Source organism: Chelonia mydas, chromosome 20 (assembly GCF_015237465.2).
Source record: "Chelonia mydas isolate rCheMyd1 chromosome 20, rCheMyd1.pri.v2, whole genome shotgun sequence".
Lineage (NCBI taxonomy): Eukaryota > Metazoa > Chordata > Testudines > Cheloniidae > Chelonia > Chelonia mydas.
Window position 1 is genome coordinate 18,807,703 of NC_051260.2, and position 17,250 is coordinate 18,824,952.

Genomic DNA, 17,250 nt, shown 5'->3' on the forward strand with positions numbered 1-17,250 from the left:
GCGGCTCCTTGTATAGGCACCGACTCCGGGGCTGGAGCTACAGGCGCAAACTTTCCAATGTGCTGTGGGGTACTCACTGCCCAACCCCTGGCTCTGCCACAGGCCCTGCCCCAACTCCATCCCTTCCTGCACCCTCCCCTGAGCCTGCCGTGCCCTCGCTCCTTCTCCATCCCCCCCAAACCTCCTGCATGCCACGAAACAGCTTATCAGGAGGTGCGGGGAGGGATGGGGAGGCGCTGATCGGCAGGGCTGCCGGTGGGCAGGAGGCATTGGGAGCAGGGGGTTGGGGGGAGTTGATGGGGGGATGCTGACGTATTACTGTGGCTCTTTGGCAATGTACATTGATAAATTCTGGCTCCTCAGGCACAGGTTGGACACCCCTGACTTAGGGCATGTTTCCTAGAGAGGTTTCTTTCCTCCCTCATTTGGGTTTCACTGGGAACAGAATGGGAAAACTGAGTCACTGCTGATCAGTTATTAAAGGGAGAGAAGTCTGTAATATGATGGATAGGAGAAGTATTGTGGGAAGCTACAACTATTACTTCTGCTCTTATGTCAGTGTCTTCCTAGTATTGAGTTGCCCACGTCTGAGTTCATTAGTCAGGTGTGGTCTCCTTGGAGCTGTAAAGAGGATTAGAAACTCCCCACTCCAGGAGCTCTGCATCTGTGCACACAGAAAAGGAAGGTTATCTGTATCATAAAATCATAGACTTTAAGGTCAGAAGGGACCATTATGATCGTCTAGTCTGACCTCCTGCACAGTGCAGGCCACAGAATTTCACCCACCCACTCCTGTAACAAACCCCTAACCTATGTCTGAAGTATTGAAGTCCTCAAATCGTGGTTTAATGACTTGAGTGCAGAGAATCCTCAAGCAAGTGACCTGTGCCCCACGCTGGAGAGGAAGGCGAAAAACCCTCAGGGCCTTTGCGAATCTGCCCTGGAGGAAAATTCCTTCCTGACTTCAAATAAAGGCGATCAGCTAAACCCTGAGCATGTGAGCAAGACTCACCAGCCAGACATCCAGGAAAGAATTCTCTGTAGTAACTCAGATCCCACCCCATCTAACATCCCATCAGAGGCCATTGGGCATATATACTGCTGTAATGTTAGGTTTATTCATTTCTTGTCCTGTTGTGTTTTATAATCTCTGGTTAACTTCACATTGTGTGTCCTCTACGCCAGTGATTCTCAAGTGCAGCACCAAGGACTTCGTATGTGGCCTCCACAACTTTTGGGGGCATGCAGCAACAAACTTTTTAAAAAAATACTTTGACATACTTTGTAATAACTGTGTAACTTTTGTGGTATTAATAGTACGTACTCTTTACATTGAAAAGATTTATTATTTTATTTACATGACACTTCCAAATAACATGATTAGAGTGTCACTAGTATAATTTTAACTGTCAAAAACTGCAGCCATTGTGAATTTGCAGTGGCTGCACATGCAGCCACTGCAAAAATTCATTTCAGAACCGCTGCTCTATACAATGAGTTTAAGTTTGTGGACGCTGTTCTTTATATTGGACACGGTGCATTATATTGCTGTTGAACTAAACTTTCTTCCACAGTTTATTAACATCTAATTTGGGGATTCTGAATGTGTCTTTGAACCATTGGCCTTGAAATCCTTCTAGACTGCTGAACTGCAGCTCATGCGACAAAAATGGATAAAAAGATAATTTTGCCTAAATTTGCAGTAAGGTCTCATGTTGGATCTAGGACACCAAGGTCATGGTAATTTGATCATTACTTGGATAGGTATCTCAGTATTTCAATTAAGTCTCTGGCTTTTCTGGTCTTAGCATTGCAGATGTCTTATTAGATGCAAAGAAAAAATAAGAATCAGTACTGGCAATGTTGTTATTGTGGCCCAGAGTATTGTGCTTGTTGTAACCGAGGTAGTTGTGTGTTGCAGCAATATCTGAAGTGAATGGGATGCTGGGCAAGAACATGGTGAAGTTCTGCTCTGGAGATTTTAACCCAGATTCTGTCCCTGTGGAGACTAAATACCTTGATCCTCTTCTGAGTACTGCATCGAAATCTCCTCCAGATCAGATTGAAGCCAAAGGTTTAGATGGTAAGTTTCCCAGTGAGCTTATTTTCCTGTGATGCATGTATAAGTGTGAGACCTGGAACTCAAGGAGTCCTCCTTTTGGGACATGGTAATGACTGAATGGGCAACTAAGCAAGCAGTGAAGGAGAGAGTAATCCTAACACCACTTGAACCACCAGGTATAAAAGAGAAAAGTTAGGCTAAAAGTTAGCAAAAGGCAGCATCCTAACTAATATATTCTGGGTGAATATCTGTCACTGGAGTTCATTGGCTTCTTAGGGTTTCCTAGGTTTAGAGAATGGATATATCTTACTAACTGAGGGAAAGAGGGTGCTGCTACCCATGATGCTTAACTCCAATCAGTATTGCTGGTACCAGATCCAGATGAAAGAGAAAGGACTTGCTATAACTGTGTGTGTCTAAAAACCCAAGAGAAACCAGATGAGCAGCCTGCTCGTATTTAGGAAAGGTGAAGAAGGGTTTTCCTGTTTATAGAGATTCCCTCAATTTTCCCCTAATATGTAGGCTGTGCGGTTTGGTTTCATTACTAATGACCTCAGCCCTCTATATTTTTTTATTTTACTTGTGGAGAAGAGGAGGAAAGAGAGGAAGGGAACTGGCTAGATAGTAGTGTTTCATGTTTAATAGAATCAGAAATAGGCTATATAACACCTGTGAGATGTGTAACACTGTTGGTGAGTGTGTTCCTCTCATTTCAGTAACTGTTACGGTAGGATCAATAACTCCTGCTGCATGGAGAAACGTGATGCTTTGTAATGCAAGCTTGCTGGATTCTTTACAAAATCCCCAAAATCTTGCTCTGTGCTATTCTCTTTCTCCTCACAGTGTAGCTTGCCTTAGACAATCCTGCCCCCATTTGAAGTGACCTTTCCTCTAGATTCATCTCCCCAGTAGCATCTGAGTCAGGCAGCTGGCCTAATTCCAAGGCAATCTGGAGAAGGGAGAAGAAAAGTGCATGCCCTTAGGGCCCTGCATTCTTGATTTAAAGGTTAGAATTGAGGCTGCCTTTCACCCTCTGTTTTTATGGGTGAAGTTTACTGGCATCAAGGGTTCTCTTCGCTAGGGCTGTAATATGGCTTCTATGCCAACCATATCAGTTTACACTCTCCTGTGCCAGCACTAAATCAAAGCAGTCACTCGTGATCAGCAGATCACTGATAGGAGCAAAGCTAAAACCTAGCCTTGCACAGAAAAAAGGATTAAACAGCTGAAGAGAATCTGTCATATGCCTGGCTCGTGTTTCTGTTCTCTAGATCGGCTCTTCTATATCTACACATCTGGCACGACAGGAATGCCAAAGGCTGCCATTGTGGTGCACAGCAGGTGAGGAGCTGAAGAGAAGCTGCTCTTCATTCAGTGATACTCAGTGCTGTGTTCATTTCTATTCCTTAACATCCCTTGTGTTCTTGCAGGTACTACCGCATAGCTGCCTTTGGGTACTGTGCCTACAGAATGCGCCCTGAAGATATCCTCTACAACTGCCTGCCACTCTATCACTCAGCAGGTATGCTTCCTCCTTAGGATGCAAAAGTTCACAATATTGCTGCCTATCCCAGGGCCCAGGTTGCTTCTGGTGCTGTTGAGGACCTTCAAGTACTGTTGTAAATGAATTTATCCAAAGTGTTTGAAGCCAGAGCCAGCACTGATATTCTGCCCCTCTTTGTCTTCCAGGTAACATCATGGGAGTCGGCCAGTGTCTAATCCATGGTGTCACTGTGGTGATCAGGAAGAAATTCTCAGCCAGTCGCTTTTGGGATGATTGTACAAAATACAAATGCACAGTAAGCGGTGTCTTGAATTCTGTCATGTCTCTGCAGCCTGGAGTTTATGGAAGCAAATTGATTTGGGCAGTGGGATTATTTCTAGCTTCAGCAGGGAATCTCCAGGTCTCAGCTCTGACTTTTCCCTGCCATCCACCTCAAGCATTCAACTGTAGCCCCTCTTACTTCTCCAGTTAGCATCACACCTCACCTTCACCACCACTCATGAGACATTAGACTGTAAGCCCTTCATTGCCAAATCTATGTTGCTTCCAGGTCCTGATGACTACAGGAGACAAAGACAAGAAGTGGAATCTGAGTTTCCCACCTGATGATATAGAGCATGCTTACTAACCCGCTGGACTAACATCAACCAGTCTAACATCTTTAGCCAGTCCATTCCTAAATGAGCAAAAGAGGAATATCAGGAAATATGGTGCATAGAGATGACATGGTAAATTATGCCCCTGCACTTTACAATTCCAGTGAGCTTAATTTGCCACTGGAGTTTTATCTACAGTCCTGTTAAAATGCAACATAGAAAAATGAATTATAAGATTCATAACCTCCATATAGATATAAAACATGAGAGCACCAGCCCTACCACCTCTGACTTTTGCAATAATGCAATTAATAGTACACACATGAAGTGACTTCAAATATTCTTTGGAGCTAGACAATCAGAGAATGGGTTGCTGGCACATGAAGAGGAGGAGAAAGGACAGAAAGCTTGTTCCAGATGTCTATTTTGGATGCTGTGTGGAAGCTTAAGAGAGAAGATAAATCCTGGCTTTAAACACATGACTGTCTCTCTTCTAATAGCAGGCAGATCTGTTACAGGAGGATCTTTGCTTGATACGTAGCATGACAGGCACAATACGGGGAGGACTGGACTGATCACAAGTCTTTCTTCTCCCACACTGGCATTACTGTTACGTGTCTCAGAGGCTGGTATTAAAAGTTCTGTGCATATTGCTATGGCTCCAGATGCTTGTTCTGAACTACTTTTAACTGCATTCTGACTCCAAAAAGCAGCATTCCCATGAGCTCCTGCTCTTAAAGGGACCTTATGATTAGGAGCAGCCCTTTTTTTGGACAGGCATGAGCTTCGCTGGAGTTCAGGATAACAAATGTAGGGGAGGAGCAGAGCAGGTTCCTCCAGGGGTGAGGAGCTTATCTGAGATCCTCTGATGCAAACTATGGCTAGGGGAAGCAGAACAGGACTTTCTGGGGTGAGGCCAGCCAGGGCTGCTCAGCATCAGCTGCAAGAATGGGAGGTACGTGCAGGGTCTTTGGACACCAGTATTGTCAGCACACTGGACTTTATTTGAATGCTGGATATTATTTCCCCTCTGCTGATTGGTTGTTGGCCCAACCTCCATTCCCCACCCTTCTTGGCAGTCCCTCTACTGCCAGCCTTGCCACTTCTTCACCCTCTGTGCTCTTCTCCATCCTTCCCTCCCTACCACACATTATCCCCCTTCCTTCCATTTCTGTATGGCTTTGGTCATATTAACTCCTTCCCTTGCTCCACGCCAGGAACCATAATAAATATTCAGGAAATGGCTCCAGAACTATGCCCCAATCACCCTAGTCACTTTGCTTGCATGCAGTACCTGTCTCCTCACTCCTTGTCGTTGTCTTCTGTCTGTTTAGAGTGTAAGCACTTTGGGGCACGGACTTTTATTTTATATTTGTGCAGTACCCAGCACAAGGATACCGAATTTTGATTAAGGCTTCTGGGCATTACCACATAAATTTAATAATGGAGGTGCTGAGATAGCTATATTATTTATGGGATTACCTTTCTATATCCATGTTTCAGTTGTTCCCAGGGCATCATAAAGATCTCCTGGAGACTGATCTATATTTGTGTTTGCTTCCTCAGATTATTCAGTATATTGGGGAGATCTGCAGGTATCTTCTGAACCAACCAGTACGGGAGGCAGAAGCACAACATCACGTACGACTAGCACTGGGAAATGGATTGAGACCTACCATATGGGAAGACTTTACAAGGCGCTTCAGAATTAAACAGATTGGGGAGTTCTATGGAGCCACAGAGTGTAATTGCAGCATTGCTAACTTGGATGGAAAGGTACGCAGTGGGTGACTACAGTGCAAGGAGAGAAATATATACTAAGAGGGATACAGTACAGAGAGATTTCAGAGTAACAGCCGTGTTAGTCTGTATTCGTAAAAAGAAAAGGAGTACTTGTGGCACCTTAGAGACTACGAAGTGAGCTGTAGCTCACGAAAGCTTATGCTCAAATAAATTGGTTAGTCTCTAAGGTGCCACAAGTACTCCTTTTCTTAGTACAGAGAGAGATGTACCTTCTGCCTGTTTTTTTGGCTGTTCTGCATAGTGTCTTTTGGGACCTATCACTGGGCTGCAGGGAGCTAAATCTGTGATTGTTTTTGCGTGCACCACTTTTACAGGACAAATTCTCATCTTGGTGGTGGGGGATGATTTCCTTTTTTAATAGGGAATGATTAGAAAATTCCCACCCACACCTTTTTTTTAGGAGAAGGTAGACAGCCAGATATAACAAGGAACATGCAGCTCCGAGGCTAAATGATTCATTTTAGCCCTTCACTTCCTCATGTGTCTTAGTCCATCTCTTGAAAGGTTGGAGCCTGTGGTTTCAACAGCCGGATTTTGCCCAATGTTTATCCCATTCGCTTGGTGAAGGTAAATGAAGACACCATGGAGCTGATCCGTGACTCCAGTGGGCTCTGCATCCCCTGCTGCCCAGGTGAGTGTTACTGTGTACACCAAATGCTCAAAGCTTTAACTGTTATACAAGAATAACAAATGGGCACTAGCTGGTTCAAGGAACGAAAGGTGGGATATGAAGCCTTTCGCCTCCAGGTCTCTGTTTCAAAAGTAGCCCCGCTCAACTAAATACATCATACAGCAGTATAGTAACCTGCATTAAGTAAGTCTGTGTTGCAAAAACTGCCAGCACAATGGCCAATCTTGTTAGCAGTTGTGATCTCATGGGGTCTTGTCCTGTTTTTTCTAGGGGAGCCAGGCCTCCTTGTGGGTAGAATAAACCAGCAGGACCCCTTGCGCAGGTTTGATGGCTATGTCAATGAGAGTGCCACCAATAAGAAGATAGCATGCAATGTGTTCCAAAAAGGGGACCGGGCATACCTTTCAGGTACTGTCAGAACAAGTGCTGGCTTCACCAGTGTTAGACACAAATATGTTTCAGTCACTGGGCAGGGGAAATGGCTCTTAGAGCTCCCAGGGTTTAATCAGCTCTTTGTAGAGGCTGACAAGAAATCTTACCTTAGGGTTTTGTTCTGCTGCCATCTGTGTCGTATTCTAGATTCAATATAGAATGTATGAACTACAAACAGAAAACCCATAGGGATGGTTTCTCTCTACCCCACCCCTTATTGCTTTAGCTTTTCTCTCTCGTTTCTTTCCCTCATCCTGGTCCAGCTGCAGATCCTGTAGGCACTGGGGAAATGGCCACTGATTTAGCTCCACACCCTTGGGAGGTAGGTAGGAATAGTCTTCTCTTTAACTGCATGTGCTGTACCTAGATGGCATATTCAAGGGCTGAAAGGCAGGGCCTAGTGCTCCTTAATCAAGTACTGAGATTGATTGTGGCTTCTCTCCCCCACAGGAGACGTGTTAGTGATGGATGAACTTGGTTACATGTACTTCAAAGACCGCAGTGGGGACACATTTCGGTGGCGAGGGGAAAATGTCTCCACCACAGAAGTAGAGGGAATCCTGAGTCACATCCTCAGTCAAACAGATGTTGCCGTGTATGGCGTGGAGGTACCAGGTAACTGGAGACCCAGAACTTCCAAGCTTTTCGGGTGGGGGGGCAAGTCAGGCAGATATATACATTTGTATCTCCTTCCCCAGGACAATTTGAAATTGACCATCTCTGCTGGAGTAGGGTGCCCCAAAACGGGGGAAGATAGGCGGGCAACAGAGTGGTCTGATTTGGCCAGCACTCATCCTGAGCAGTGAAATGAAGGCCCCAGGGATAATTCACTAATGAGTACTTGTAACTTATGCTGCTGTGGTGAGATCCATACACATGGGGAAAGGTGTGATCATTAGTGGTTGAATCCAACTAAGAAGTAATCTGTCTGGGTGCCCAGGGAGCTCTGATCTCCAGATAATGCAGCTCAGTGTTGGAGTGTTCAGTGCAAGCTCTCCACCTTGGTTTATAATGACTTGTTCTTAAAAAGAAAGAGCTTTTTTTAAGGAGGAGAAATAGGAAGAAGGAGACTCATGTGTTTGATGTCTTAGCCTGTTTATAGTTTGTGCTCAGCAGAAACTCTTGGTGAAAGTAATCTTCAGGATTCCATTGAGGCTCCTGTTTGATTCCACACAGGAACATGCATCTTAGTATAATCCCTGGGGGGGGGATGGGGTTGGAGGGATGCTTGTCACTGGGCTCACTTTGGGAGCTGCCACTCAAATGCTGAGAGACTTGTCTGCTTTCCCTCCCCATAGCTCTCAATCATGAAGGCTGGGTCTCTGGTGTGGGGAACTGATACAGAACAGAATGAGCATTTATAAAACGTAAATGGCTCTTAAATTCTCTGGGCACAAATAAAAGGTCTGGAGAAAGCTACAATGAGCAAGAGGAAAAGGCCCTTTATGAAAAGGGAAACTGTTTCAAGCAAAAAGAAAAGGAGTACTTGTGGCACCTTGGAGACTAACAAATTTATCTGAGCATAAGCTTTCGTGAGCTACAGCTAGCTTATGCTCAAATAAATTTGTTAGTCTCTAAGGTGCCACAAGTACTCCTTTTCTTTTTGCGAATACAGACTAACATGGCTGCTACTCTGAAACCTGTTTCAAGCAAGTGTCCGTTTGGAAAAGTTCCCATTAAATGGCGGTTCAGTCTCCTTGGTTTTATTGCATACTGAGTCTGGGTGGAGGAGGAATCTTAATAAGATTGAGTTGGATTAGCTTTCTGAGATAAGGACATTGTGACCTTACTTTTGACTGAGGAGGGCTGGAAGTGGTTTCCTTCCAAGTCCATCAGAATTGCAAGGAGTTCCCTACCACAGTGGTTAAAGCTTGGTGCCTCTGCCATGCTGCCCTCACTTGCAACTGAGGGAGCAAAGGGTAAGGTTTGGGTGGGTATCTGTATTTACACCTGTACTCAGTGTCTAAAGCCCAATCCAGCACCATTCTCTCTGTCCTATACATTGAGTTCTATTGTTTTATTTCAGGGGTGGAAGGGAAAGCTGGAATGGCAGCAATAGCAGATCCAAAAGCTAAACTGAGTCCTAATGCTTTGTATCAGGAACTACAGAAGGAGCTGCCTCCCTATGCACGACCCATCTTTCTTCGTCTCCTGCCCCAAGTTGATACCACAGGTACTGATGGGTCGCTTGCAAGTTCTTTTCTTGTTAGCAATGCATGTGTCAGTAACTTTCAGACCCCAGAGCTCAACTCAAACTTGGAAAGTGTCAAAGTTGCCTCTCTTTTAATTGTGCTCTATAGCAATAAGAAACCTGCACTTAGTCAGCTGGTTTTATTTGGAGTTAATTGGCTGCTGCCATGTGTCTGTCTTCCTTTCTTTCATGGATTTCTTGTGATTCTGCTGGATTTTGCACATAAACCCTATGAGTGATATAATGTCTGTAGTTGAGTTTTATACAAGAGAATACCTGGACCAAGGCCATTAACTGAAGAGACCTTTGCAGAGGAAAGGATTTTTGCGCTTTCTAATACTTGTTCTGAGTTCAGTGCTGTGGTATAGGCCAGCTCTCTATATATGGGTCAGTGGGAGCCTTTTGCCAACAGTAGAGTGCTTGGGAATATAAATATAACTACCTATTAAACAATTGAAAGGGTCCTTGTAATCTGCTGAAGGAATTTAAACACATACTGGGGCTCTCGCAACCCTCTTGCTTAGTGATACTCAGACTGCGGCTCGTAAGCTGCAAGTGGCTCTTTAATGTGTCTCCTGCAGCTCTTTGCAGCACCTGATATTAAAACACAGTGTGATTTAATTATTAGCCAATCAGAATGCTTTTACTATGTTATTAACCAATTAAATTATCAGCTTAAGTTATTAACTTATTTGCTGTGAGAATAACATATACATACATACCTGGGATGGCCAAACTTAGTGACACTCTGAGCCATGTGCGATAATCTTCAGAAGTTTGAGAGCCGGGCTTCAGCCCCATAGGGCGCACCTGCCAAGGCTAGGGGCTTCAGCCTTGCGCCTGCTGAAACCCCCGAGCCCCGGCAGTCGCCTTCTGTGGGGTAGAAGCCCCGAAACTCCTCTCCCCAAAGGGCAGAAGCCCCGAGACTCCCCCCGGCCCTAGTCTGGTAAGTGGAGAATGGAGTGAGGGCATGGGGAGCTCTGTGAGCTGCACTTTAACTGCAAAAGAACTGCATGAGGCTCCCAAGCAACAGTTTGACTACCTCCATATATAAACTAAATATTTCCACTGTCATACTTTTTGAATATGACTAGTACCATAGTAAATGAAACAGTGATTTCACATGACTCTGGCTCTTTTGGGTAATGTTGATTGCTAATTTGGCTCCTGAACCACTGAGGTGTGAAGTATAATTGCCCTAGTTACTCCATCTTGCACAGACTATTTACTGCCTGATCATTTGCCCTCATTCATGCTGGAGATTTTGCAAACATTCACGCTTTCTCATACTCTGACTAACTGCCTGGTCAGCTGATTAAACAGCTTTAGAGGTGGCTGTTGTCCCTTTTCCAGGAGAATTCTTTTTTAGTCTTTTGCAGAAGTGGAAGCAAGAAATTACATAGCTCACACATAGTAAATATCAACCAACTCTAGATGGCAGAAACAACAGACCAGTATGACACAAGATTGAGATTGTGAAATAGTTACAAACCTGAATAAGAGCCTTTATTAATTATTAGACGGAAGCTACATGGACTTTCAAACTGAAAATTAAATGGCAGAAATTTCACCACTGTGCAGTAACTACCAGCTGCATCAAAAGGCTGATCTTCCTGGTGTATCTCAGCCTTATTCTAAGGGATGTGCTGTCAGTCATTGCAGCCAGGGAGATGTTGGTTAGATTTTCAATGTGACAGCTAAAGACTGACCTGGTAATTAAAGCATCAGGGTTCCCACCTCCACTCTTTCCACATACCATAATCTCTAAAGCAGCAAATAGGTTTACCTGAGCCACTGAATGCCTCAAAGCATTGCCACTTGGATTCAGTGCTACGGACAGCACTTAGAGGAGTCCAAATATTACATTTTTACAACACCTGCAATATACTGCACATTGCATCTTGAGGTCTTTTTACAAACATGAACAATGTCTCACAATGTCCCTGTAATGAAGGTTTGGGCTATAGCAGCGGTCCCCAAACTTTTTTGTTTGCATGCCCCTCCCCTTACCTAGTTCCTCCCCCGCCACGGTTGGGAGCCGGGGGCTGGGCCTTGGCCAGGAGCAGGGCCAGCGCTGGAGCTGGGGCCAGGGGCGACAAGTTGTATGGGCCTATGGTGTCCGGGCTCTAGCAATATTTGGGGCCCGGCTCCGCCCATGTTAGGGGCCAGGTCTCTCCCCCGGCCCCGACTGCAATCCCCCCTACCCCCGCACCTCCCCCAAGTGTCCCCTGGCCCCCACTTCCTGCCCCCGCGCACCTCCCCTGGCCCCCAGAGCCTCCCGGCCTCTCTCCTGCAGCCCCAGGCTGACTCCGCCCTGCTGGCTTCCGGCATCAACTGCTGATTCAGGGTCCTAGTGCCCCCCATGCACTAGTGGCAGGGCAGGCTGCCCTGACCCTGCCCTTCTGCCTAGGACCCTTCCCTTTTCCAGCGGGACCCTCCACCAGCACAGGGGGCCCCCCTGCCTTCAGTCACCGCTCCTGCCCCACCCTGGGCAAGGGGCAGACCCATCCCTCACCCCCATTGAGGCTACAATGAGGGGCAGCAGCAGGGGAGGAGGGGCACATGGGAAGGCGAGGGGGCTTCCTGGACCTGAGAGGGGCCCATGGAGCACGTGCAATGACAGTGGTACAAGGTGAGTGTGCTGCCAGGGGGGAGAGGGAGGCCCCTCTCCCAGAGCTCACTGCTGCCGGTGGGGAGAGGGCTGGGGGAGTCCTCCTCTCTGGCCCCAGCCCCAGGGCAGCCTGCCTGCACCCCAAGCTCATCCCCAGCCCTGCCCCACCCCAGAGCCCACAGCCCCAGCCAGAGCCCTCACCCCCCCCACCCCACCCCAACCCTCTGCCCCAGCCCTGAGCCTCTCCAACACCCCAAACCCCTCATCCCCCCCCCACACCCTAACCCTCTGCCCCAGCCCTGAGCCCCGTCCTGCATCATGAACCCTAGATCCCCTCCCCCACCCAAACTCCCTCCCAGAGCCCAACCTCTCACCCCTTTTGCACCCAAACTCCCTCCCAGAGCCTACACCCCTCCTGCACCCCACTCCCCTGCCCCAGCCCAGGGCCTGCACCCCAAACCTCCCCCTCCCCCCACCCAAACTCCCTCCCAGAGCCTTAGGCAGGTGGGGGGTGGAGTTTGGGAGGGGCAGGTTCTGGGCACCACCAAAATTTCAACAAACCTGCCACCCCCGGCTGGAGCCTCTGCTGGGGGCTGGGACTGGACGTGCGGCTGGGGCTGGGGCAGAGCAGAGCTGGGTGGCACTCCCTTCCCATCCACCATGGGGGCTGGCCCAGGCTCTATCATGCTACCCCCCCCAATCCCTGAACATTCCTCCATGCCCCCCTCAGGAGTGCATGCCCCACAGTTTGGTGACCACTAGCTTAGGTCAAGAACACAATGCACAATTGAAATTGCACAGATCCTGTACTGTCAGAGGTTGGTGGAGAAAGAAGAAACAAAAGCTATGGGGTTTGTAGCACGTATACCGTGAATGGATTGTGATTTGTCTTTTGTACTGATCCCAAGGGATCTAGGGCCTGATTCATCGTGTCTTATACCAGCTAGTGGAGTTACTTCTGGTGTATGGTGGTGAGAAGTATCTGGCTTCTAGGTTTAACGCTAATAACAAGTACTATGTTGGTTCACATTTATCTTCCTAACTCCATTTCCATGGGTTTCCAGCTCTGAAAATTTTTACTTTAGCGTTTTCTTTCTCTTTTCCAAGGCACGTTCAAAATCCAGAAAACCCGTTTACAGAGAGAAGGATTTGACCCTCATCAAACATCAGACCGGTTATATTTTCTTGATCTAAAGATGGGAAAATATGTTCCATTGAATGAGTCCCTCTTTGAGAGGATCCGTGCCAGAAAGGTCACTCTGTGATCTGGTCTGGGATGTGTGTCTTGCAGGAAATGCTACTGACTAGTTTAAGAAGGGATCCTGCCTGTGAAAGCGAGGGATTCCTGCTAGATAAGTAGTACAAGGTCCTCGTGCAATGCATTGGCAACCGTGACAAATTCATTGGGGTGTAGGATGATGTCCTCACATGTCTTAAGCACATTAATTTGTGAGCTATTCCTATCCTGGGCATAGACATGACATTTCTCTACAGTTCTGTATCTAGAGATATTTTTTTCTCTTTGTAACCACTACAAACTGAGGGACTCTGTGCAACATGGGAGGTGTTTATGGTCTGAATTATTTATTGTAACATCCTGAGGATGTAACTGAACAGAAATGATATGCCCTGAGCAGGTTTCCTTCTGCTTTATCTCTCAACTTTATGTTGCTATCTGTAGACCTTTAGTTAGTAGCATTATTTTCTTCAGGTAGAGCCTTTGATTGTCCCACCTCACATTTCTCTTTTTTAACTACACATCTAAGATTCGCTGTAGTGGGAAGTCTCGCTCTGAAGTGTCTATCATTCATTTACCTAAGGTATTCTGTTCGTATAATGGGGCCTAGCACAATGGGATCCTGGTCCATGACTGGGGCTCTAGGCATTACAATAATAAATAAAAATAGGACTGGGAATTAATCAGGTTGTTGACCCCTGGAGTGCAGTCTGTGAATCTTCACAAACTGTGGTCTGCAGAATAAATAGGTTGTTAATTCACGGAAGAAAGTAGATTGGGTGTAAATGGCTAAAAAGCATAATTAGGGACACAGGGCCACTGCCTAGGGACATTATGCCAGTGAACAAACAATGTATTTAAACTTGTTACTGGGCTAGGTAACAATGAGGTAAATGGCAGGTCTTGACAGAGGAGTCACATGGTAATGTTACACCTTTTAATGCTAATGTGAGGTCTTAGGAAAAGTTAATTGTAATGTTGCTGTGTATTTTCTTCAATTTTATTTTTATATTTACTGGTAGTTTTCATCTTTAAATTGTGCTGCCCTCTGCTGGAAATGAGTGGCAATTGTTGAACACCAATGAAGGCCACATATGACAAGACAAATAGGAACATAATAATTTTAATGTCTACTCCAACCTCAATTACAATTTTATTTTCTGTTTAATGTGGTCAAGTCCATTAACAGACATTTCTGATGTACTTGTTTTCCTTGTGCTTTTGCACAATTAGAACTAAATGTAACTCTTAAAATTGGAGAATTAAAGGGATTGACCTTCACAAGTGCATGTGTGCTGTGCTCCACCTGTCCTAACAGTGGATTATTTTCTCATTTTAATCATAGAATCATAGAATATCAGGGTTGGAAGGGACCTCAGAAGGTCATCTAGTCCAACTCCCTGCTCAAAGCAGGACCAATCCCCAACTAAATCATCCCAGCCAGGGCTTTGTCAAGCCTGACCTTAAAAACTTCTAAGGAAGGAGATTCAACCACCTCTCTAGGTAACGCATTCCAGTGTTTCACCACCCTCCTAGTGAAAAAGTTTTTCCTAATATGCAACCTAAACCTCCCCCACTGCAACTTGAGACCATTACTCCTTGTTCTGTCATCTGCTACCACTGAGAACAGTCTAGATCCATCCTCTTTGGAACCCCCTTTCAGGTAGTTGAAAGCAGCTATCAAATCCCCCCTCATTCTTCTCTTCTGCAGACTAAACATCCCCAGTTCCCTCAGCCTCTCCTCATAAGTCATGTGTTCCAGACCCCTAATCATTTTTGTTGCCCTCCGCTGGACGCTCTCCAATTTTTCCACATCCTTCTTGTAGTGTGGGGCCCAAAACTGGACACACTACTCCAGACGAGGCTTCACCAATGTCGCATAGAGGGGAACGATCACGTCCCTCGATCTGCTGGCAATGCCCCTACTTATACATCCCAAAATGCCATTGGCCGCCTTGGCAACAATGGCACATTGTTGACTCATATCCAGCTTCTCGTCCACTGTAACCCCTAGGTCCTTTTCTGCAGAACTGCTGCCTAGCCATTCGGTCCCTAGTCTGTAGCGGTGCATGGGATTCTTCCGTCCTAAGTGCAGGACTCTGCACTTGTCCTTGTTGAACCTCATCAGATTTCTTGGCCCAATCCTCTAATTTGTCTAGAGCCTTCTGTATCCTATCCCTACCCTCCAGCGTATCTACCTCTCCTCCCAGTTTAGTGTCATCTGCAAACTTGCTGAAGGTGCAATCCACACCATCCTCCAGATCATTAATGAAGAGATTGAACAAAACCGGCCTGAGGACCGACCCTTGGGGAACTCAACTTGATAACAGCTGACAATTAGACATGGAGCCATTGATCACTATCCGTTGAGCCCAACAATCTAGCCAGCTTTCTGTCCACCTTATAGTCCATTCATCCAGCCCATACTTCTTTAACTTGCTGGCAAGAATACTGTGGGAGACCATGTCAAAAGCTTTGCCAAAGTCAAGGAACAACACGTCCATTGCTTTCCCCTCATCCACAGAGCCAGTTATCTCGTCATAGAAGGCAGTTAGATTAGTCAGGCATGACTTGTCCTTGGTGAATCCATGCTGATTGTTCCTGATCACTTTCCTCTCCTCTAAGCGCTTCAGAATTGATTCCTTGAGGACCTGCTCCATGATTTTTCCAGGGACTGAGGTGAGGCTGACTGGCCTGTAGTTCCCAGGATCCTCCTTCTTCCCTTTTTTAATGATAGGCACTACATTAGCCTTTTTCCAGTTGTCCGGGACCTCCCCCGATAACCATGAGTTTTCAAAGATAATGGCCAATGGCTCTGCACTCACATCCGCCAACTCCTTTAGCACTCTCGGATGCAACGCATCCGGCCCTATGGACTTGTGCTCGTCCAGCTTTTCTAAATAGTCCCAAACCACTTCTTTCTCCACAGAGGGCTGGTCACCTCCTCCCCATGCTGTGCTGCCCAGTGCAATAGTCTGGGAGCTGACCTTGTTCGTGAAGACAGAGGCAAAAAAAGCATTGAGTACATTAGCTTTTTCCACATCCTCTGTCACTAGGTTGCCTCCCTCATTCAGTAAGGGGCCCATACTTTCCTTGACTTTCTTCTTGTTGCTAACATACCTGAAGAAACCCTTCTTGTTACTCTTAACATCTCTTGCTAGCTGCAACTCCAGGTGTGATTTGGCCTTCCTGATTTCACTCCTGCATGCCCGAGCAATATTTTTATACTCTTCCCTGGTCATTTGTCCAGTCTTCCACTTCTTGTAAGCTTCTTTTTTGTGTTCAGATCAGCAAGGATTTCATTGTTAAGCCAAGCTGGTCGCCTGCCATATTTACTGTTCTTTTGACACATCGGGATGGTTTGTCCCTGTAACCTCAATAAGGATTCTTTAAAATACAGCCAGCTCTCCTGGACTCCTTTCCCCCTCATGTTATTCTCCCAGGGGATCCTGCCCATCAGTTCCCTGAGGGAGTCAAAGTCTGCTTTTCTGAAATCCAGGGTCCGTATTCTGCTGCTCTCCTTTCTTCCCTGTGTCAGGATCCTGAACTCGACCATCTCATGGTCACTGCCTCCCAGGTTCCCATCCACTTTTGCTTCCCCTACAAATTCTTCCTGGTTTGTGAGCAGCAGGTCAAGAAGAGCTCTGCCCCTAGTTGGTTCCTCCAGTACTTGCACCAGGAAATTGTCCCTTACATTTTCCAAAAACTTCCTGGATTGTCTGTGCACTGGTGTATTGCTCTCCCAGCACATATCAGGGTGATTTGAAGTCAGGGACCGCGATCTAGTAACTTCCGTGAGTTGCCAGAAGAAAGGCTCGTCCACCTCATCCCCTGGTCCGGTGGTCTATAGCAGACTCCCACCACGACATCACCCTTGTTGCTCACGCTTCTAAACTTAATCCAGAGACTCTCAGGTTTTTCTGCAGTTTCATACTGGAGCTCTGAGCAGTCATACTGCTCCCTTACATACAATGCAACTCCCCCACCTTTTCTGCCCTGCTTGTCCTTCCTGAACAGTTTATATCCATCCATGACAGTACTCCAGTCATGTGAGTTATCCCACCAAGTCTCTGTTATTCCAATCACATCATAATTCCTTGACTGTGCCAGGACTTCCAGTTCTCCCTGCTTGTTTCCCAGGCTTCTTGCATTTGAGTATAGGCACTTGAGATAACTCGCTGAT

The 17,250-nt window shown here is 46.3% G+C and overlaps 1 protein-coding gene across 1 annotated transcript in view; it reads left to right on the forward strand.

Moving 5' to 3' along the window:
* Positions 1 to 14,514, forward strand: part of SLC27A1 (solute carrier family 27 member 1) — a 33,279-nt gene extending 18,765 nt beyond the window's left edge. The window contains exons 4-13 of the mRNA XM_037888066.2: positions 1,922 to 2,083; positions 3,334 to 3,403; positions 3,493 to 3,584; positions 3,752 to 3,861; positions 5,729 to 5,938; positions 6,470 to 6,596; positions 6,867 to 7,004; positions 7,479 to 7,643; positions 9,055 to 9,201; positions 12,938 to 14,514. Of these exons, the coding sequence (XP_037743994.2) occupies positions 1,922 to 2,083; positions 3,334 to 3,403; positions 3,493 to 3,584; positions 3,752 to 3,861; positions 5,729 to 5,938; positions 6,470 to 6,596; positions 6,867 to 7,004; positions 7,479 to 7,643; positions 9,055 to 9,201; positions 12,938 to 13,095 (1,379 nt within the window). The 3' untranslated portion in view covers positions 13,096 to 14,514. The remainder of the gene's footprint in view (positions 1 to 1,921; positions 2,084 to 3,333; positions 3,404 to 3,492; positions 3,585 to 3,751; positions 3,862 to 5,728; positions 5,939 to 6,469; positions 6,597 to 6,866; positions 7,005 to 7,478; positions 7,644 to 9,054; positions 9,202 to 12,937) is intronic.
* The last annotated feature ends 2,736 nt before the right edge of the window (positions 14,515 to 17,250 follow it).